Below are 24,511 nucleotides of genomic sequence, written 5' to 3'. Positions count from 1 at the left end.
AAAGGCTTATAGTGAAAGATTTTATCAATTTTGAAAAATGATCATTTCAGCTCATTTAATACAATAAAGCACAAGGAATTACGTGTTGCATGATGTCTGACTGTGAAGTCTTTAAAGGATAGTGTATATCATTTTCAGTAACTGCATCCTTTGTTTGCCTGAATATAACATGAACATATAATACAAAATATGACCTACTTCCTACATCAGAAGAGACTATTTAAATATCATAAGAAGCCTTTTTTTTTTAAAAAAAAAACAAAAACATAATAAGTATCATTAAACAAGGTTTCTGTCATTAGAGTATAAAGAGAACAATGTATGTGTTCCTCAAATTAAAATAAGTTGAAGAATCTCAAGACATGTGCAAATGCAAGAGGAAAGGATTTCTAAGGAATATTTTTTTGGACAGAGAATATACAGCTTCTTAAGTTCTCAATCAACAAAAAATTAGATATAAAAATCAGATCTTAGAAACAAACGAGTCAAGATGTTTCCCTTTCATAATCTATGACACAAATTTTCTCTCGAAAATTGGTTCACCTTCTGATGGGGCCATTATAAAGTTGTTGATAGTTTTGTAAATTTGATGATTAACAATGTGTATGGAACTTATAAATGGTGTGTGAAATTTTAATGTGTTCCTATGTGAAGAGTAGTAAATATAGGGAAAGTATGCTTTATGTTATTCCTGGGTTGCCATATTTCTTCTTAGTTCTACATATGATCATAGAATTATGGGGGCACATTTACTAAGGGTCAAATATAGAGGGTTAATTAATACTCGATATTCGACCCTCGAAGTAAAATCCTTTGACTTCCAATATCGAAGTCGAAGGATTTACCACAAATACTTTGATTGAAGGAACGATTAAATCCTTCGAATCAAACGATTCGAAGGATTTTAATCCATCGATTGTAGGATTTTCCTTCAATCAAAAAAAGCTTAGAAACGTTATGGGGCAGGTCCCCATAGGCTAACATTGAAGCTCGGTAGGTTTAAAGTGGCGAAGTAGGTAGTCAAAGTTTTTTTTAAAGAGATAGTACTTCGACTATCGAATAGTCAAACGATTTTTAGTTTGAATCATTCATATCGAAGTCGTAGTCGAAGGTCATAGTAGCCTATTCGATGGTCGAGGTACCCAAAAAAATACTTTGAAATTCAACGTTTTTTTACTTCGAATCCTTCACTCGAGCTTAGTAAATGTGCCCCATGGTGTTTATCAACACACTGCTAAGATGTACCAGTAAACACATTACTATGAAGTAGCAGAATACTGTGATATGAAAAGGGAGACTCGTTATTAAAAGGAGGACATTCCATGTAGCCACTATCCTCAGTTTTATCTCTAGAGATACCAGAATACACATTACCATGAAAAAAAACAGTATACTGTGATATGGAGAAGAAGACTCATTTATTATTCTAGAACTCTCTCTGTGGGACCTTTCTTAGTATTCTAAAAGAGTTCATATGATAAGTAATTAATACATTTTTGCAAGTTACACAGTTTAAATGTATTGATGAATGGTCACATTCTGAACAAGAATGGTTTCAATGATTATTTGGACGCATTTTGTTTTATCAAAAGAAGGACATATTTTAACCACTATCTTCATATGTTAGAAGTTTTCAGGTATTTTTTTCAGGACCTTCTTGATCAATTTGTCATTCTATTGCCTTTTGTATTATTTCATTTAGATATTGTTTCAGCATAAGAAACACATTGGATATAGTCAATGTTCCCTATTTGAACCTATTGCTTCCCAAAACCCAATAAGTCAGATGACCCCAATCTGGCCAAAGCACTTCTTATTTGGCTACCTGCTCAAACAGGATATTTCTGTGTCTGTGTAGGATCAGATTTATAGTAATATAAAAACTTTCCAAAGAAGTATTTTGTATGATTCAAGTACAAATAAGCAAATACCAGTTACATTGTAATTCGTATTCTAAGCAACTCAAAGGGCTTTGGTGATATTTAATGTGCAATCGGTAAAATGACAGCTGAACTGTTTATATTGTCCAGTATTTTCAGTATAATTTATTGTCGGATCTATATATATTTGAAATATGATATATCAGCCTCGTATATGCATATATTTTTATTAGTGTAACTTTTTCATTTATGTTTCTCTTCTCTATCTCTTGCATATCACCTTTTTCACCCTTATTGTTTCACATTTAACCCATTGCTCTGCTGTGCTGACTGTTTATTTTTCTCATCTTGGAATTCTTTGCTGCATGTTTTTTAATTTACTCAGACCCCATTGACCCATTAGAAATTGAGTTTTATCCTTTTATTGATGATCTCCCTACCTCAGTCCCAGATATGTCCACCCCCATGCTCCCACCAGTAGGTGTTCAGGCGGTTGCACTTACGCATGATGCAGTGAGAGTCAGCTGGGCGGACAACTCTGTCCTTAAGAACCAAAAGACGACCGAAGTGCGTTTCTATACTATACGCTGGAGAACGAGCTACTCAGCCAGTTCAAAATATAAGGTAAAATCATTTTCCTTGTTTTTGATAATATTACATGTTAAATCAACATTTCTACAGTTTTCTATATTCTTTTTGTTTTCTAGTCTGCTGACACAACATCTCTAAGTCATACTGTAACGGGCTTGAAGCCAAACACCATGTATGAATTTTCAGTAATGGTCACAAAGGGTAGACGCTCAAGCACTTGGAGTATGACAGCTCATGCCACTACTTACGAAACAGGTAATCATATCCGACGTATATCCATCATATCTTCTGACATATATCAGTAAATGTCTGTACTTCACAGCTAGGAAAATATATAACTCTCCTCCAAAACTGCTCTTGTGGTTCGTAAAAGCCAAGTTGATTGCTGATTGTTCAAAAAGTTGTTGAACTTGCTGCTAATTGAATTTTTTCTCCATAGGAATCAAGAGAAGATGTAACTTGAACAATATATTTTTTCCCCTATTAAAAAGTTGCTTTTTCTATAAGAAGTTCCCTAGTTTCATGCAATGCATTAGTAAAAATAATTAGGACACAACTTAACTCTTGTGGCCTAAAGGTAGACCTTTAATCCCATACTCCTAATACTGCAAGGATGTGGTATTAATGCTTCTTAAAATATGATGGAAGGTAACAAGGTTTATTATGTGTTACAAAGTTCCAGCATTCTATAAAAGGCATTACTTAATTCAACTATTCAGACCTTCATGTGAGCTTAAAGGCGATGCATGGACAGGAACAAATGCAGGGAAACTAAAGGATGAAAAATATAGTTTTTATAGATGCTGTACACTACAGGGTCTATTTATTAAACCTCAGATTTTTCTGGTCACGTTTTTAAAGTGGAAAACTCACATTTTTAGAGGAAGAAAAATGCAAATTTTTAGAGATCTATTATACCCCAAAGCTGCAAAAAATCCAAATACGAAAATACTCCAGCTTAAACCTGTTGAGGTCACGTAGATGTCCCTGAAGATGAGCAGAGAAGAGAAGAATTTTCAGACTCTCAATTTCGAAAAAATTGGAGCCCGATTTTGTCAGTGATTTTTAATTTTTTCAACTTTTCATAAAAAAATGGATAAATAAGAGTTTTAGTAAATACCCCCTACATATTTATGCTTACTAGTTACTCAGTGTGAGTTTTGCATTGCATTTTAAACGGGATTGAATAGTCTGGAACTGGAGACCAAGTTCAGTGTCCAGCGGCACCAGAAAGCCAGGTTCAGGTCCAGGTCTCTGAAATCAACTTGCTTGTGCGGGTGCTTTTCATTGTTCATCATGAATTCTACACAAGGGGGTATGCATGCGGCGACCTATAGACTGCCCACATAACTTCCCATTAAATTATGTTGGTTGTGTCTGAGAATTCACCTTATCATTTACAACTCTTTGTGCTCCATGCTGGAGATGCAATGGGAGATTACAGGGCATCCAACAACTGTTGATTTGCATTGTGGGCCTGTTATTTGCACACAACACCATGACCCCTTTATAAATAAATTCCTGTAGGCCTTTTCTCTGGCTGATGATAAGCAATAACTTATTCATGAAAATATCTGCCCGAACCCCAAATGTAACACATAACAAATATTTGTCCTACCTTATGATTTATTCTGTCTCTCATTATTTCCATAGTTTAAAATTATTATGTTTTGGACGGTGCATTATTTTTCACATGTTTTTATTTTTCCACTTCTTTTTAAGCTCCAACATCTGCCCCGAAGGACTTGACAGTTATCACAAGGGAAAGGAAGCCTCGAGCTGTTATTGTGAGCTGGCAGCCTCCGATCGAAGCCAACGGCAAAATTATTGGTAAATCTGCATGTTCTGCAGGAATCCTTGTTTCCTTAGACATTGACACATGCATCCTTTATTCTCTTCTCTCCTTGGTTTCACACTGCTCCGCTTGTAGAGATATTTGTATCTTTACTGACTGTGCAACTTGTTAATTAGCTATTTTACACAGAATGCACAAAATCTGAGCAAAAAAAAAATGCAATAATTATAAACATTTGGCACAAGCCAAAAAAAGGAAAACTGTACACATGGGGAAAAGAAAACACAGAAACAAATTGATAGCAAATTAAGTTTAACAAGCACTTTAAGAGAAGGGAAGTTTAGAAAAAAAGGTGGGAGTGGATGGGAAGCAGTAGCTTGAATCATTTTAATTGATTTACTCCTCTCTAATGTTGATTGTGAGACTGGTGGGACATGGGTTTATTTACATAACTGCAGGCATCTACCTGTGCTGGCATACCAATGTATAATATATGCATGCTGGATGTGATCGAGCAATGCTATGGTATCTCAGAACTTCCCTATATTTTGTTTCTAGATTTCATACTTTTCTACACTTTGGACAAGAACCTGCAGCTAGATGACTGGATCATGGTGACAATAACTGGTGACAGATTAACTCATGAAATTCTGGATCTAAACCTAGACACTGCCTACTATTTTAGAATCCAGGCACGCAACGCCAAAGGATTGGGACCTCTGTCTGAACCAATTACTTTTCGGACGCCTAAAGGTAAGAGGTGCTAAATTACCTGATTTATCTTACTATAACGAAGTGGTAGTTGCTGTCCTGTTCATGTCTAAGCAAAGCAGTATTGCCAATATCTGGATTGTATTAAATGCATTTGCAGGTCTCACGTCTCCACTCATATTACATATGTGCAATTATGAGTAATTAGCTGTCATCACCAATTTCTTTCAATGTTGGGTCCAATCATACAGAATTAGTCACAGACTCCCACCACCACCACATAGTGACTCCCAAATGTCCATTATCGGAAGAAAAACATGGTGGAACAAGCCAAAGTTTCACTAGATGTTAACAACGAAGGGTAAAATGGTGCAAGTTGAGGTTCTGGTACAATGAGGAATGTATAAACTTATTTTGTGTTTTATAGCCCCACCATTAACAAGTAGATTCATGCTGAAATCCAACTAATTGTGCTCATTTAGACAGATGTGAATCACAAACCCAGAAGTCAGCAAGTAAATGGGGTTTCAGGTGGGTCGGGCCTGTCAGATCAAGGGGGCCCAAAAATATCCCAGAATTTTTCACAGAATTATTATGACCAATAAAATGTTTGCCCTAAAATTCTCCAAGGAAACATCACCCCTATATCTTATCAATGCATCCACTGGATGATATAGACATTAAATGTGTCTTTTACAAATCGATACTGCCTTTGGGGTCAACAAAGTGTTGCTGCAGTCATTGGGTGAGAAATGGCATCTGAAGCCACACCTTGCACTTCTGCATAATTGCTCTCGCCAATGTTACCTCCATCCCACCTTCTCTTGTGAATCATACACAGTGCGTCTATTGACACATGGGAACCCTAAGCTACCACCACTCTTGAAGGGTTCCCTCAGTGGCCTGCATCAAAGGACTTGTGCCTAAAGTTTTGCAAGCAGATGTCATTTTGATGCTGAGCCCTTGTTTCCCTGAAAAACATTTGCAATCTAATTTCCAGATAAAGATTTGAATTGGAGAATTACTCAATTCTGTTTTTCTCTGAAGTAAACTCTTCAGCAACTGAGAAAAGATTGCATACCTTTGATGGTGCAAACAAGTTTGATACTGCAGGTACACTGTAGGGTTCTTCATACCTAAGAGACCACCCGACTCACCCCTATGTTTCTTGACCATTAAATATTACACTAAGAACATGGATTTCCAACACATTCTAAATACAGATGCCGAGATTTACCAAGTCCAACACATTAATGTTTGATCTCACTAATACAGATGCTGAGGTTCACCAAGTCCAACACATTAATGTTTCATCTCACGGACTTGGACAAGATGTGAACTTTTAGCAGATCTTTCCCCGCATCTAAAGGCAAACACAAATGAGAATGGTTTTAGCTCAGGATAAATATTCTAGAATGAAATTCATGAATATGAATTTAAATCAAGTCGATGACCTTTTAAAAAGACAACTTTTCTTCAGTTACAAAAACGATTTGATGCCAACTAATTTCTGAACTCCTATAGCCAGCTCATTTTTAAACTATTGAGACTCCCGTGCATTCAAACGTTAAAAATTAAAGGGTAGATATATTCAATATCAAATGGGGAATTCAGGAAGATTCCAAGCTGTTTCATCATTTTCCAAGTTATTTACACTTTGCCATCTGTCAGAAAAGCATTCCTGACAGTCAGGAAAAGTGTTTTAGCAGACTAACATGTTTGGATAAGAAGAAGAAGGTGTGTTTCAGCAGTCAAATGCCATTACGGTCTATGGGATATTGGAATCAGATTGACTTTAGGAAAGACTCTGGTTTCTGTACTTCGGGTCTCAGTTTCCTCTGAATGCCCTACTGAGGATGCTGGGAGATAAAATGTAACATCTATTGAAGATCCTGTAGTTGTTTTTTCCTTCATGCTGGTAGAAAGCTTGAAATCTGATGTTCTCTAAGTGACATATATAACAGTATAGTGCCACCTAATGTTGAAAATGCATAGAACATCATCTCATTTCATAATTTTTTTTTTCGCTGTCGAAATTGTATTTTCAGTGGATTTTTTTTTATTTCTCAATAATGTTTTTATAATATGAGAGTCCATTGATGTAAATCAAGAACACTTACTGGGAAATGATCCATTGCTTTGCTTGAACTGCTGGGATATTTACTGCGAGCGAGTCACGAGAGCTGCATTCAGTTGTATTAAGAGAAGACAATGGTTTAATTATCCCTTTCAAATATGAAAGACATCAGAGTCATTGAAATCTGACAACACGCCTCTGCTGTTTAAACATGTTAATTAGCTGAAGCTGCCAGAGCTGAGTGTGTTTGATATTACGGATCTGCAGACTTCTATTGTAAGCTATAGCTCCCAGAATCCTTAGCCAACTGTTTTCTAGGATAGTTACAGACCCAAGCCCTTACAGTAGTTCACATTAGAGCAGTTAGTCCCAAGCCGTAGGGTTTCTCTCGTAGAAGGGCTTGGGGCATTGGCTTTGACTGAAGGCCAGTTTAAGTAAAATTTGGGGAGAAGACTTACAGACTTGGGACTGTGGGTGAATGGTTGATTTTCTGGTCAAATACTTTCCTGTTTTTTACCAGCAGCTTTTTTAGGGTGTTTTAATCTATTTATAAGAAACCAGCACATATGTGGCTTGGTGACTCTGGATATGAAGCCTGCTATTAGATTTATATTGCAAAGGCTTATAAGGAAAAAACCAAAACTACACCTGCATACATTCCTACACCTGCATATATTCAACTGCACAGTTCAGCAGGAACAGCCCTTTAAGTTGTTCATAGCTTGTACAGAAAGATCCCATAAAACTATGGCAGCATAGGTATTCCCCTGTACTAAGCACAATTCAGCAGGAACAGCCCCTAAGTTTGCTCATAGTCTGTACAGAGAGATCCCATAAAACTATGGCAGCATAGGTATTCCTCTGTACTAAGCACAATTCAGCAGGAACAGTCCACTAAGTTTGCTCATAGCCTGTACAGAGAGATACCATAAAACTTTGGCAGCATAGGTATTCCCTGTACTAAGCACAATTCTGCTGGAACAGCCCCTAAGTTTGCTCATAGTCTGTACAGAGAGATCCCATAAAACTATGGCAGCATAGGTATTCCCTGTACTAAGCACAATTCAGCAGGAACAGCCCCTTAGTTTGCTCATAGTCTGTACAGAGAAATCCCATAAAACTATGGCAGCATAGGTATTCCCCTGTACTAAGCACAATTCAGCAGGAACAGTCCCTAAGTTTGCTCATTGTCTGTACAGAGAGATCCCATAAAACTATGGCAGCATAGGTATTCCCCTGTACTAAGCACAATTCAGCAGGAACAGCCCCTAAGTTTGCTCATAGTCTGTACAGAGAGATCCCATAAAACTATGGTAGCATAGATATTCCCATTACTACAATTCAGCAGGAACAGCCCCTAAGTTTGCTCATAGTCTGTACAGAGAGATACTATACATCTACCTCTACCCTCCCCTGTATAACTGTGAAGAAATCACCTTTCTGAGTTTGTTCATATCCTGCACAGATATAAACCATAAATTGACTCCAGCAAAGGTATCTCTCTACTAAGCAAAATCCTGCCTTTATATCTCTGCCAAGTTTCTCGGTATAAAAGTTTAGTATATGCCAATAAACAGTCTGGCACCAGAGATGTTAACCAGCTGGTTTATTTACAACATGAATTTCAGCTGCAAACTCCACATCCTCAGGGAACGCTGCGATATTTGCTGATGTTTTTCCCCCTCTTCCAAGTTAAAAAAAAAAAAACACATCGTCATGAACTTCTTTGCACTTTCTCCTCTGCTCTTTGGAAAACCTTCCCCCCCCCTCCTTCCCCCTGTTTATGGCTTTTCAAAGTGATAGACGTGACTACATTGGCAAAAAAGTCTTTGAAAAGAGGAATTAGAAAACATTATGGTTCTGCGCTGCCTAATGCATTCTAAGGCGGCCTCTTGCCATGAAGGCTTTGCTACAATAAAATTGCTGATTTGCTATGTCAACCTTGCCATGAAGAGCTGTCATAATGTAACGATAATGTCTTCTTCTCTCTCTCTCCCTTTGTAGTGGAACACCCTGACAAAATGGCTAATGACCAAGGTACGGTGTCCTCATTCTGTCAACTTTTCTCTGTAAATCAATGCTAGGCTCCGGGAGGGGATCTGGCTGTTCACAGTGTGTTCTGCTTCTCACCTGGGCTACACACCTGATGAGGCAGCCACCGATGTGCTAATTAATCTCGTTAATGAACTTCTGCAAAGACGAGATGCTTTTGATGCGGGCAGGGAGGGGTAGAGGTGATGTAAATTTTCCAGAGAGGAAATTGTTTTGTCTTTTTTTTTTTTTTCTGAAGAACCAATTAAAATGTCAAGCTTCTTTGTATGAAATACATTTTTTTGTCTATCTCTTCGAGCTGCTGAATAATTCACATTAAGTATAATTAAGCTCGGCATCATTTCCAAGCTGCCGCTGTACCCTTGCGTTGGTTAGAGATTAAAATTGTAGATTACCGTTTGGAGAAACTGTAAATCATTTACACCTGGGATACAGCAGTTCTAGTTTTCATACAAACAGAGTTTGTGTTGAGCTAATTTTTTAGAATGTTTTTTGAAAGTCAATAGTTGCCTACACGGGCAGTTTTCTCCTCCAACAGTCGGGCAGATTTACTAAAGGGCGAATTGTCACCAGCGACCGCTTCGCACTCTTTGCACCACTTCGCCAGGTGCAAAATCGTTACCACGATGCTTATACACTAAAATGCGAAGTTGTGTCCTGGGCGCAGAACGCTGGCGACTTTTTGCTAGCCATACTTCTTCAGTGAGAGCATTTCATAGCAAAGATTCACTAGCATTTGTTTTTGCCTAGTGATCTTAAAGGAGAAGGAAACCCCCTGGGCGCAAAAACCCTCCCTCCTCCCCTGTGTTGCTTCCCCTCCCTCCTCCCCCCTGGCCTACCTGTCCCACTGGGCAAATTACCCTAACTTGTTACTTACCCCTCTGCGCAGGTCCAGTCCACGGAGTTCACAGACGCCATCTTCTTCCACGCCATCTTCTTCCTGCTTTGACCAGCGCATGCGCAGTAGGAGCATTTCGCCGGTACGGATCTACTGCGCATGCGCCAAAAGTCACGAAATCCTCCTACTGCGCATGCGCCAAAACGCCGGTCAAAGCAGGAAGAAGATCGCGTGGAAGAAGATGGCGTCTGTGAACTCCGTGGACTGGACCTGCGCAGAGGGGTAAGTAACAAGTTAGGGGCATTTGCCCAGCGGGACAGGTAGACCAGGGGGGAGCAACACGGGGGGGGGGAGGGTTTTTGCGTCCAGGGGGTTTCCCTCTCCTTTAAGCTTAGGTCAATTTGAATAAGGCGGGTACATTAAATTCGTATGGACGTCTTTATTAGAGATGTTGGTGCAAATGCTTGAAGTGGCCACTTTTTATTACAAATGTCCAGGGAACCTTTATAAAGACAAAATAGATCAGATAATGGCCTACACATGAGCCCACTGTAAAATGAATGTTCGATGGGCCTCAAATGTCTGGGGAAAAAGTTAAGATAAAGTTAAGATAGGACTTTTGCAGGCAATCCCGCTAAAGAAAAATGTTGAAATTTTGAGAATGAATGCATTTTCGACAGACAGGATATGATTTACGTGACAAACGATTGAGAAAGATCGCCTGGTCTGAGGTGGCAAAGTCAACTTTGGCAAAAGAGGTAACATTCAGTATAATCTGCACTTTAGTGAATTTGCGAGTAACGACCATTCGCCTGAGCGAAAAGTCGCCCCCCGATAGAGTGTGAACAAATGCTAGCGACGGTCTCTTTCGCTAGTGAATTTCCATCCTGTTAGTGAATTGGAGGTGTCCCTGCCAATGTGATTTCTGGCAAAATGTCGCCACTTCACCCTTTAGTAAATCTGCCGGAGTGACGTTATCCTAAAACTATTGTCTAATGTACATAATTTATATTCTATTTATCTTCACTTAAATGGTAATTTACTATTAACTGATTTATTGGGGCCCATTTACTTAGTTCGAGTGAAGGAATAGAGGGAAAAAAAGTTTGAATTTCGAATGGTCGAATATGGCTACTTCGACCATTGAATAGGCTACTTTGACCTTCGACTACGACCTTCGACTTCAAATCGAACGATTCGAACCAAAAATCGTTAGACTATTCGATAGTCGAAGTACTGTCTCTTTAAAAAATTCTTCGACCCCCTAGCTCGCCACCTAAAACCTACTGAGGCCAATGTTAGCCTATGGGGAAGGTCCCCATAGGCTTCCTAACAATTTCCTGATCGAAGGAATATCCTTCGATCGATGGATTATAATCCTTCAAATCGATCGAACTTTTATTCCTTCGATCGTTCGATCGTAGGAATAGCGGTAAATCCTTCGACTTCGATATTCGAAGTCGAAGGATTTTACTTCGACGGTCGAATATGGAGGGTAAATTAACCCTCGATATTCGACCCTAGGTAAATGTGCCCATTGTATGAAATTGACAGTCATATTCTAAGACCATTTTTGTTTTTTTTTGTGGTTTGTGAATTATTGAGCTCTCTAGTTTGGAATTTCAGCAAACTGTCTGGTTTAAATGACAGATTGGAAAATGATTACAGGTATGGGATCTGTTATGCAGAAACATGTTATCCATAAAGCTCAGAATTAAGGGAAGACCATCTCCCTAGACTGATTTTTAATCAAAAAATTCAAATTTTTAAAAATGATGCTTTTTCTGTGTAATAATAAAACAGTACCTTTTACTTGATCCCAACTAAGATATAATTATTCCTTATTGAACAATTCTAGTGGTATTTAAGATTTTAATTATATTTAAATTGGCTTAATGTATTGAGATCCAAATTATGGAAAGGAAATTGGTATAAGGGTAACACATCCGATACCTGTAGAAGAAGACTTAGGGGCCGATTCACTAAGGGTCGAATATCGAGGGTTAACTAACCCTCGATATTCGACTAGGAATTGAAATCCTTCGACTTCGAATATTGAAGTTGAAGGATTTAGCGCAGATAGTTCGATCGAACGATCGAAGGATAATTCCTTCGATCGAACGATTAAATCCTTCGAATCGAACGATTCGATGGATTTTAATCCAGCGATCGAAGGAATATCCTTCGATCAAAAAAAGTTAGCCAAGCCTATGGGGACCTTCCCCATAGGCTAACATTGACTTCGGTAGCTTTTAGGTGGCGAACTAGGGGGTCGGAGTTTTTTTTCAAGAGACAGTACTTCGACTATCGAATGGTCGAATAGTCGAACGATTTTTACTATGAATCCTTTGATTCGAAGTCGTAGTCGAAGGTCGAAGTAGCCCATTCGATGGTCGAAGTAGCCCAAAAAAAACTTCGAAATTCGAACTTTTTTTACTTCGAATCCTTCACTCGAAGTTAGTGAATCGGCCCCATAAAGAAAAACTTAAGTAATAATAAAATAAAAAATATAATAAAACTGTAGCTACAGAGCAGAAAATAGTGTGTTGCAGCCAGGGTCAGTGACCCTTATGTGAAACTGGATATATGGTTCTATAGATGAGTAATATTGTATCCACATATACTGTAGAGGTACAGTAGTTTTATTCATTTTCAAATTCAAGTTTTTGTTTTTTACATTTGATTGTGAAAAAAAATCATGAATCAGCAGACGATTTTTCATTAAATTACAGAGACTTTTTCAAGATAAATCTTTAAAATTGAGATTTGGAAAAAGCAAATATGACATTTTGAAAATGTATCAGATTATAGATTCATAACATCATACTGTACAGTACTGTGTACTCAATGGAAAGTCATTGGTAAATAATGTACAGCATATAAAGAAGAAATTTAAGTTTGGAAAATGTGAGACTTACATTCATGCCATCATAATGTTGGAAAGTCATGGGTAAATAATGTATACTCTATATAGAAGAACTTTAAAGTTGATCTCCAGATTAAAGGGGCAGTATATCCCCCTTTTTGAACTTTAATTATTTTTAATTAGCAAATATGTATGTTTTTTGTTGTTTCTTGCACTAACTAAACAACAAAATCGAAAATTGATCTAAAATCTCATTCGAGCACAAGTAAAACCAATTGCCCAATGAGAAGTCGTTTAATGAGCTGTATCTTTATCTCACAGCCTAACAAAGGCCACAGCTTAGTGAAGGGAGGGGTTTATTTAAGCAAATGGCTTCTCATGGGTCTGCTGATTTGTTTTGATTGTGCTTGAAGGAACCAGAAGTAGAAACATATAGCCTAAAGAAAACACAACAAGCAGATACTGTAGTATATTCAGAGCAAGCCCTATACTTATTAGACTAATGGTGAAAAGAGGGGTCTATTGCTCCATTTACTTAAGAATTCTGTGAACTGTGGTATTATAATCAAGAATGGTTGTTATTTATCTATTCTTTTAATGGCTTTCTATTACTGATTTGCCGAATTTGATTGCATCTGGATGAATAGAATAGAAATTCTTAACATACAAATTTAAAAAGGATGTTCACCTTTGTATTAACTTTTTAGTATTTTACAGGTGCACCATTTCTAAACAAGTCTTCAATTTTTTTTATATTATATATTTTTTATACTGCCTATTTTTAGCCTTTGATTGATATCATTTGTATTATAAATTGGTGGTTAGAAGGCAATGTCTTCTATAGCTTGGTCTTTTCTGTATCCTCGTGTCTTCTGTATCTTTGTCTCTTCTATATCCTGGTGTCTTCTGTATCTTTGTCTCTTCTATATCCTGGTGTCTTCTGTATCTTGGTGTCCTCTATATGCTGGTGTTTTCTGTATCTTCGTGTCTTCTATATCCTGGTTCTTCTGTATTTTGGTCTCTTCTATATCCTGGTGTCTTTTGTTTCTTGGCCTCTTTTATATCTTGGTCTCTTCTATAGCCTTGTGTTTTCTGTATCTTGGTCTGTGCTTGAAGGAACCAGAAGTAGAAACATATATCCTAAAGAAAACAACAAGCAGATAGTATATTCAGAGCAAGCCCTATACTTATTTGACTAATGGTGAAAAGAGGGGTCTATTGCTCCATTTACTTAAGAACTCTGTGAACTGTGGTATTATAATCAAGAATGGTTGTTATTTATCTATTCTTTTAATGGCTTTCTATTACTGACCTTATTATTATCATGCCTCTCTAACACTTGGTTTTGAAAATGCCCATCCCTCTTGGGTTCAGTAGCTGATTTGAGATTGTCATAGAATCCCCCTGCCTATGTCATATTAAAAAGTGGATTATAAGGTGAATGTCCTCTCCACTGAGGATAATGTAGACAAGTTAGTTTGTTCCTTTATATAACTATATATCTTCAATGTAAAATGATATTGCCAGCCTTTTTTGACAAGTACATTAAGTTCCAAACAAATCATTTTTTTGATGAAATGTACTGTCTATAATATTGCTGGTGAAAATTTCCTGGTGTTGAGAAAAATGACAGATGGAAAACTTTAATTAACAGCATAAATAACACAGAAAGGCATGGGAATTACACAGTTCATGAATTACGTGATTCCTCCAATCCATAAATGTTTAATATTAAATTTACCTTCAGATTTCACTGGTGTGAATTCTGATTTAGACTGCAGTTCTTATAAACCAGGAAAGCTTAATGTTAGCACATTTTTTTCAAAGGACTAGTATGAGCTTTGCACTATTTGCCGAATTTGATTGCATCTGGATGAATAGAATAGAAATTATTAACATACTAATTTAAAAAGGATGTTCACTTTTGTATTAACTTTTTAGTATTTTACAGGCACACCATTTCTAAACAAGTCTTCAATTTTTTTATATTATATATTATACTGCCCCTATTTTTAGCCTTTGATTGATATCAGTTGTATTATAAATTGGTGGTTAGAAGGCAATGTCTTCTATACCTTGGTCTTTTCTGTATCCTGGTGTCTTCTATATCTTGGTGTCTTCTGTATCCTGGTGTTTTCTGTATCTTTGTCTCTTCTATATCTTGGTGTCTTCTGTATATTGGTGTCCTCTATATGCTAGTGTTTTCTGTATCTTGGTCTCTTCTATATCCTGATGTCTTCTGTATCTTGGCCTCTTTTATATCTTGGTCTCTTCTATAGCTTTGTTTTCTGTATCTTGGTCTCTTCTATATCCTGGTGTATTCTGTATCTTGGCCTTTTTTATATTGTGGTGTCTTCTATATCCTAGTGTTTTCTGTATCTTGGTCTCTTCTATATCCTGGTGTTTTCTGTATCTTGGTCTCTTCTATATCCTTGTGTTTTCTATATCTTGGTCTCTTCTATATCCTTGTGTTTTCTGAATCTTGGTCTCTTCTATATCCTGGTGTTTTCTGTATTTTGGTCTCTTCTATATCCTGTTGTCTTCTGTATCTTAGCCTCTTTTATATCTTGGTGTCTTCTATATCCTAGTGTTTTCTGTATCTTGGTCTCTTCTATATCCTGGTGTTTTCTGTATTTTGGTCTCTTCTATATCCTGGTGTTATCTGTATTTGGTGTCTTCTATATCCTGGTGTTTTCTGTATCTTGGTCTCTTCTATATCTTGGTGTTTTCTGTATTCTGGTCTCTTCTATATCCTGGTGTCTTCTGTGTCTTGGCCTATTTTATATCTTGGTGTCTTCTATATCCTAGTGTTTTCTGTATCTTGGTCTCTTCTATATCCTGGTGTTTTTTGTATTTTGGTCTCTTCTATATGTTGATGTCTTCTCTATCCCTGTATCTCCAGGCAAATCTGTAGAGTTTCCTACCAAACTGAGTAGGAAAGAACAATATCTAGCACTGGCTCTTATTCATATTTGTTTGCTAATGGGAAAAGAAACCACATTTTGTGGTTTTGTGTTTGTAAACCATATTTGGTAGTTACTTGGACTGTTCTATACAACATGGATATTACTGGCAAAATTGCCTTGGTCACAGGCCAGCAGGTCAATTCTGTATGTGCTTGTAGGAGGAATTTGGCTTATAGTTGGGCATAGAATTCAAGTATTTTTCAAAAGTAAAATTTTTCTTATTTGTATAACTAAATTGTAAGAAAAATTTTAAAGCATCATTGGTGTGATTAATGCTTCAGCAAAATAGAAATATCTAGCATATTCCACATTTCATTCCCAATAACTAAACCCAATACACTGGATTTATATGGTATAAGCCGAGTTTCAGCCCCCAAAATATGCCAAAAAACTCTACCTCGGCTTATACTCGGGTCAAGTGCAAAAACGGTCGCCGGCGTCTAAGAATAGTCACCGGCGTCCAAAATAGTCGCCGCGTCCAAGAATAGTTTCCAAGAATATTCGTCAGTGTCCAAGAATGGTTGCCGCGTCCAAGAATAGTCTCCAAGAATATTCGCCGGCGTCCAAGAATGCTCGCCGGCATCCAAAAACGAGACACCGGCACCTCCAATGGGAGCAGAAACCCTCAATTTTTTGATTGAAACTTACCAGAAGCTGCTGCATTTCTCACCCTTGGCTTATACTCGAGTCAATAAGCTTTCCCAGTTTTTGGAGGTAAAATTAGGTACCTCGGCTTATACTCGGGACGGCTTATACTCGAGTATATACCGTAGCAATGGAAATACATGAGGAAGGTCTAACCTGCTAAAAGCTTCACACATTTGCTAAGCATTAGTAGCCTAGTCAGTTGATTGATGTGTTGTATAGCAGTTAATTAGTGATGGGCGAATTTGGGGCGAATTCCCGTGATTCACTGTCGGCGAATTTGCGAAACTGGCGCAAAAATTTGGCGGTGTTTTTTTGGATATAAAATAAAAAGGATATCAAAGGTCTTGATGGTTCACTTCCTCTGCCGGTTTCCAAAAGGTCTGTTCTCCCTCAGACCCGCATACGAATCCAATTCAAAGCTGCAAATTGAAACCAGCGCTCATCCAGCGCGAGGTATAGGCAAAACAAAAGGGAGCAAGAAATTTATTCTCATATAGTGTAGTAATTTTTTCATAGATGGGTTACACCCCTTGTGAAATTAGATTATTTCTAAAAAGGTGCCTCCTCCAGATTATACTATTTGCCGTGCTTAGAATTTACACACTGAGGTGAGACTCATGTGAGTATACTCACGAACGTTTAAACGAAGTTTAGGCGTTTAGAAATATAGTTAGATGTTCATCCCCTCAATTTTCTCCAGGCTCTGTGTTTTTTTGGACACCGTTGCATCTTCGCCGGTGAATGAAAAAAAAATAGACGCTGGTGTCAAAAATGAGACACCGCGCCGTTTTGCAAATTTTTCGCCGTTACGCAAATTTTGCAGGAAATTCGCAAATTATTCGGCAAAACACCACAGATTCACCCATCACTATAGGTAATACCCATGAGCAGAAAATGTTATTGACAACATTATTATTAATGAGCTTTCAAAGTAGTTCATGCTTTAATGTCATCTATTTTTATCTTAGGTCGTCATGGAGATGGAGGGTACTGGTCAGTAGATACAAACTTGATTGACAGGAGCAGCCTCAATGGTAAGCATGAAATGATATGTGATCATTTTTTTTATTTCACTACCAAATAATTAATGGAAAGTAAAGGTTAAATTGTCCACGGGGGAGACCTATTATCAATTTTCGTATAAACTCGCAAACATAATTTTTTTTCTCATGTGTTGTTTGTTTACTAACAACATAAATCGGAAATACTTAATCGCAATGAAATTTCATTGTTTCAGTTATTGTCGCAAATGCTACCTTAAAAAAATCTCCTATTAAATTTTATACATTTTATATCGCCAGGTTATTGAAAAGATTTTTTCTATAATTTCTTTTTGATCGACAATCCTAGAAATTGATTTTAAAAACACTTTAAAATAATGTTTTGCTAGAGCAGGGATCCCCAACCTTTTGAAGCCGTGAGCAACATTCAGAAGTAAAAGCAGTTGGGAAGCAACACTAGCATGAAAAATTTTCTTGGGGTGCCAAATAAGTGCTGCTATTGGCCATTTGGTAGCCCCTATGTTGACTGTCAACCTACATTGGCCTCCAAGCCTGGAATTCAAAAATAAGCACCTGCTTTGAGGCCACTGGGAGCAACATCCAAGTGGTTGGAGAGCAACATGTTGCTCACGAGCTACTGGTTGGGGATCACTGTGCTAGAGTATACATGACTTAAAATATTATCAAATAGGCCTCAGTGTTGTGTTCTGTGTCTGCAGTTTGATTTTTTTTTTGTTGTATGATCTCCTCATCCTTAGTCTTCCTAAAAAAAAGTGAGATTCATTCAGATTCTCCCTCCCAGTTAAACACTGTATTATGAAGTCCTACCCTTTAATGCTGGAGACAAGGCTGAGGGTGGGTTTTTATGCAGGGGCCATTTTCCCTCTTTAGACAAACTCTCACGTTACTCCTTGCCCTGAGAGTAAATGGCTTGGAGCAAAGTTCAAAAGGAAACCATGATCCATATGGATTATTTTTTTAGTTTAAAAATAAACAGACGTAAACGTAAACAGGACGTATGTTCAGTTGAAGTCCAACTGGGAGATTAGGGTTGGGGGTCCCACTGCATTTGGTGGTACTATATGAGCAGCATTCAGGCAGTAAAGATGCTCCCAAGGCAAACAATGATAAAATGGAGTTTCGAAAGTTTCAAAGTTTCTAAATGGAAGATACCCCTTATACCGAACCTGTTCTAAGAATAAACCATAGAAAGAAAAAGATCTAAGGCAATTACACAATTAATTGTCTCCTACTTTCTCTCTCTGAATAAAAAATAATATTGTGGTACTTTTCTGGGTGTATGTGAACTTCATAGAGAATTAAGGAAATTAGTAGCAGAGGTTTGAGTCTACAATAAGCTTCCTTTTCCTTCCACCTCTGTTCAGGAACAGTTACGGATCTGATTTGCTTTTCAATACTGAAGCTTGTTTCTCATCTGCATTTTAGCTAATTCTGTTTATTCTGTGCTTATCCAGTTTTCTTTCTTTACAAAAAAAAAGCGCTTTTCATTCATTTTCCCTGCATGAATAAGAGTACTAAGAGCCTAGGTTTTATTAAACATTGTATTCATTATCATTCATGGCTTAATACAGAGAGTACAGATGTAGTCACCAGTATCCCAAAAGGAATTCACATTATGGTGAGACATCTCACAAAACTTATATAGTAAATGCAACTTTTTAAGTGGCAACAGAGATATTTTTAGGGGATGGCCTGAAATACCAAGATAGCTTTGGCTACATATCGTACATAAAAGTAAACTTATGTTGCAGCTTTATAATTATTTTCCGGTTCAGTCAAATTAACACGATTTCAGTAAATGAAACGTTAAAAAATAAGAAAAACAAAATTTCAAGAATTTATCCAAGCTTGGAAAAAAACCAGAAAGGAAACTTTACTTTTATGAAACCTAACGGCCCAAATAGGGAGGCGGGTTTATCATTTTCAAATTTAAGGCTTTTTTCCTCGATCGATTGTACATTTTTACATTTGACAGATTAAAACATATCACAAACCACAACATCTTGAATATTATAAAATGCCCCCTATTGACTTACAGTATTTGGAAGCTTGTCAGGTTTTAGGCGCTGATTGATTTCATTTGAATTCTTGCAAATTTTTTCAGTGGGTTCATTTTGAAAGTAAGGGGCACATTTACTTAGGGTCGAATATCGAGGTTTAATTAACCCTCGATATTCGACTGTCGAAGTTAAATCGTTCGACTTCAAAGTCGAAGGATTTTGCACTATTCGTTCGATCAAACAAATGAAGGAATAATCGATTTTTCTTAAACCCAAAAAAGATAGCAAAGCCTATGCGGACCTTCCCCATAGGCTAACATTGAGATTCAGTAGGTTTTAGGTGGCGAAGTAGGTGGTCAAAGTTTTTTTTAAAGAGACAGTACTTCGACTATCCAATGGTCGAATAGTCAAATGATTTTTAGTTCGAATCTTTCGATTCGTAGTCGAAGTAGCCAATTCGATGGTCGAAGTAGCCAAAAAAATACTTCGAAATTCAAAGTATTTTTTATTCTAATCTTTAACTCGAGCTAAGTAAATGTGCCCCTTAGTGTTAGGAAAACTTTGGGGAAAAAAATTTAAATTGTGATTTTTGACTGAGATTTTCTTGAATTGTGTAAAAAACACCATATTTAATCTTTAAATCCTCTATGTCTTCTATCCTCTATGTATTTGTTTAGAGGCTTGTTATAGAGATTAGGGCTGTCTTCTATTTATGCATAGATGGAGTTTTAAACCATAGGTAACTCACTCATTAATGCATGGACTCATCATGGTGCATCATCACACATGGGGCAAGATGATCAAATCTTTTACTTGTGATTCCTTGTTATACTTCTCAGGCACCCAGCTCTATATAATCTAAGAATTGTTCCCTGCACCTGCCCTAGATTTGAGATTCATGGTACCTGCACCTCAGGCATGATGACCCCACCTTCATTCTGCTTCTCTAACCAGTGCACAGTATGAGTGCATCAGATTGCAGGCAGAGGTGGAGAAGAAACCTCCCAGGACAAACCCAACTGGGATAGAGCAGTTTGGAATTCTAAACTGTATGTTGAAGCAACTTTAGCACAATACCTTATCGTCATCAGGTGTCCAAAAACGTTTGGCCATATAATGTACATATAGCTCCTCCATTGATATAGTACTAGTAGACAGTGTAAAGATACAACCAATGTATCTATAATATGTAGAGAAAGAGACAAAAAGCTATCTAAACAATGTGTTGTCACAATAATTACACGTAACAGAATATTAACCTGTATGGTGAAAAAATGCTTTGAGATAGAGACAAATGTATTCTATAATTAGTGGGAGGATATTGCTGTGTGCTACATGACTATGAGTACATGCTTACCCAAGCAGAAAATGAATATCTTGCAGTGATATTTTGCTTCATTTTCTTGGAAAACTCTTCAGGGAAATGACATATTAATTAGGTATGACCGAGCAGTGCAAGATATGGCAGGCGTCCTTGTTGATCCCTGTAGATGAATAGTGAGTGATCATTATAAGCCAGATTGTAGATGTGTTAACAACATCATTTCCAAGCCATCTCTTGCACTTTAGGCTTCCAGTAGGGTAAAGGCAACCAGAGACTTCTAGCTGTACAGTGTGAAATTCATCTATAAATATAGAAATTATATTTAAAAAAAAATGTTAATTGAGCATGCTTCATTAGGTATTCCTGCTGGAGACACTTAAGGAAAATAAAATGTTTATTTAAAGTCCAGGCTGGTGCAATGTTATAAACTGATAAAATACTAACAGGAGTGTAAAGGTACCACTGCAGTACTTACTCTAGTCGAGGCTGGTTAAAAACAAGCAATACACTGTAATGTATAGGGGCCCATAAATGGACCCTGTAACTTCTTGTTGTGCCACAGGCTGCAGGGACGTTTACTATTGCTCTATAGGACTTAGAACACACTTAAATATCATGTGATTGTTTAGCATCCTTGCTCATGAAACATGGTATCCCCAAATTGCATTGACAGTCACCGAGCAGAACAACAGCTGTCCAAAAACTATCATCATCTTTTTTTTGATTTTGAGGTGTATAATTAAGATACATCATTCCTTATAATACATGAATGACACTCAGAATTCCCAGTATAACTCAGTCTTGTGTCTTTATATGGTCACAGAACCCCTATAACTTATAATATCCTTATCATTTACAGTAGGGGGTACATTATCCCTTATAATACATGAGTGATACTCAGAGTTCCCTGTATAACTCAGCCTGCAGCCTTGTGCCTTTATATGGTCACAGAACAACCCCTCAGTGACTTCTAATATCCTTATCATTTACAGTAGGGGGTACATTATCCCTTATAATACATGAGTGATACTCACAGTTCCCTGTATAACTCAGTCTGCAGCCTTGTGCCTTTATATGGTCACAGAACAACCCCTCAGTGACTTCTAATATCCTTATCATTTATAGTAGGGGGTATATTATCTCTTATACATGATTGATATTCAGAGTTCCCTGTATAAGTCAACCTGCAGCCTTTTTGCCTTTGGTCACAGAACAGATCACTGGGTCTCATTTATAAACACTGGGCAAATTTGCTCCTGGGCAGTAACCTATAGCAACCAATAAGTGATTTGCTGTTTTTCAGCCAGCTGCAGGTTGAACACTGAAAGCAAACATCTGATTGGTTGCCCTGGGTTACTGCCCAGGTGCAAATTTGCCCAGTGTTTATAAATAACCCCATACATGTAGCATTATAGCTTAATTCTATTGTTTTTCTTCAAATTACCATTTGTCCATTTCTGGGGGATTTATGAGGCTGGTTTTGAAGCACAACTCCAATAATGACTCCAGACTTGCCCAGTGACTACTCAGAGTATATATATATATATATATATATATATATATATATATATATATATATATATATATATATATATATATATATATATATATATATATATATATATATATATTTATATACACCCCCCACACACACACACACAGATATTTCAGGTAGTGAATGCTTTATAATGGCTAAGAGATATTTCCATATGGCTATTTTTGAAGTGTGAGTAATGAGACCTTGTCACTGTATTTGTGCAACATTCCTTTCAAGCTCTTGCAAAACCGATAGATCTGCTGCTCTTTGAAAAGTTCCCTATTCTTCTCAATAAGAGAAAGGGTAACATTTGAATTTTTTTACCATCCTTGTTTTAGTCTGCCTGTCAAGCTTAATGCATTTCTCTGCACATTTCAAAAGTGGGAAAAAAAAGGGAGCAGTACATTTTATCATGAATGAATTTAGACAGAATGTGCTGTTTGAAAGCATTCTCTTTTCTCTCTTACAGCTCTTGTCATCAAATATTAAAATAAAAACCATCATATATGTTTTCTAGCAAATCAAACATTTAAGGGGGTGTTAACTCTACTTAGAGTTTTTTTCTAAGCACTTTCTCAATGCACTTTAATTTTTTCTGACATTTTAGGATTTCACAACCAGGAATTTTGACTTTGTACTATAGTGAGGTGCTGGTCGAGTTGATAACTAAATAAGCAAGTGGCATTCTCAGTGTGATGCCATCTCTATATTGCTCCCTCCTTCCCTTCTATTTTAGAGCTGTGATACATTAGGAAGGAAGGAGCTGCTTTTACCAACTTTTACTGGTGATACCACTTGCACCATCAACCTTTAACTCACTCAACAACGTTGAGAGCTATTAAGCCAGTCCCAGCCCAAGTTCAAGTAAAATCCTTTATTAACCTTTTAAAGGTCCAAAAATAAACCATCAATATAAATGACAAAGGTGTTGAGACAAACACTATGACCAACTGTTCATTAATTATATTTTTGACCTTCAACTCCTTTACTTTCTGTCCTCAATTCTAAATGTCATAATACAAATATTGTTTTAATTTTTTAGTAAATTTAAGATTATGTCAACGGGTCAACTTAGGTTAGCTGCCACCCTAATATGCAGAATTCTTTAGTAAATGGATGTAAGGGGGCCAAAACAGTAGCCTAAAGTGCATGTTATGAGTGAAGAATCTTAAATAAGATTTAAGCTCAGTAGGAAAAACAAACCTTTTCTAAAAACGACAAATGGGTAGGAAAAGGGAAATTAAAGAAAAAAAAAAGATAACAGATGTAGAAATCTTTGTTAGACAGTAAAATAGTACTTAATAGATATCACACATCAGCCGCGGCAGTAATGAAAGGTATTATGAACGTATGTGACAAAGTGTGTTTGAGATAATAATTTATAGTAAATCAAGCAATGACATGGCTGGCACTGGAACAGAAAACACACTGCATTTTCTGAGTATACTGGTGGAAATAAAATAAATAAAAGGTGCTTTTTTGGTGTGTTTTCCTGACACGTGAATACTTTTTGAAATCACTTGTCATCAAGGACTACCTATTGAGGGCAGAATTTATCTGCCTCGATTAAAGTAAATAAGACTCTTGGAACATTCACAGTGCAAGACCACCATTTAGCCTTTAGAATTAAAACATTCACAGGATTAGACAAACCTGTATTCAATCATAGAACCAGAACCAGCATTAGAAATGTTAAAGGACTAGACCAAACTGTAGCCAGCCATAGAACCAGAACCCTCTAAAGGGCTAGTTGTAATGAACTATAGCAATAGAACTTTAAAATGACTTAACCAATCTGTAGCCAATCATAGAATCCAAACCATCCACAGGGCAAGACCAACTGTAATTAATTAGAACATTAGAACATTTGCAGGTCTTGACCAACTTGTAGCCAATCAGAGAATCCAAACCATCTACATGGCTATTCCAGTTGTAGTTCATTAGAGAATTAGAATTTTCAAAGGACTAGACCAACCTGTATCCAACCACAGAATTCAAACCATCTACAGAACTTGACCAATTGTAATTAATTAGAACATTAGAACATTCACAGGACTAGACCAACTTGTAGCCAGTCATAGAATCAGAACCAACTACAGGACTAGACCAATTGCAATAAATTGGAGCATTATAACATTCACAAGACAAGACCAACTTGTAGCCAGTCATAGAATCAGAACCATCTACAGGACTAGACCAATTGC

General features: G+C 37.0%; 1 protein-coding gene across 1 annotated transcript in view; it reads left to right on the top strand.

The window, feature by feature from the left end:
* Nucleotides 1-24,511, top strand: part of dcc.L (DCC netrin 1 receptor L homeolog) — a gene marked incomplete at its 5' end in the record, with an annotated part of 292,799 nt that overhangs the window by 239,785 nt on the left and 28,503 nt on the right. The window contains 6 exon segments of the mRNA NM_001085785.1: nt 2,326-2,504; nt 2,588-2,726; nt 4,194-4,301; nt 4,825-5,019; nt 9,059-9,091; nt 17,393-17,458. Coding sequence (NP_001079254.1) covers nt 2,326-2,504; nt 2,588-2,726; nt 4,194-4,301; nt 4,825-5,019; nt 9,059-9,091; nt 17,393-17,458 — 720 coding nt within the window.

This window comes from Xenopus laevis, chromosome 1L (genome assembly GCF_017654675.1).
Source record: "Xenopus laevis strain J_2021 chromosome 1L, Xenopus_laevis_v10.1, whole genome shotgun sequence".
Lineage (NCBI taxonomy): Eukaryota > Metazoa > Chordata > Amphibia > Anura > Pipidae > Xenopus > Xenopus laevis.
The sequence above is the reverse complement of the archived record's forward strand: the minus strand, read 5'-3'. Positions and strand labels throughout refer to the sequence as shown.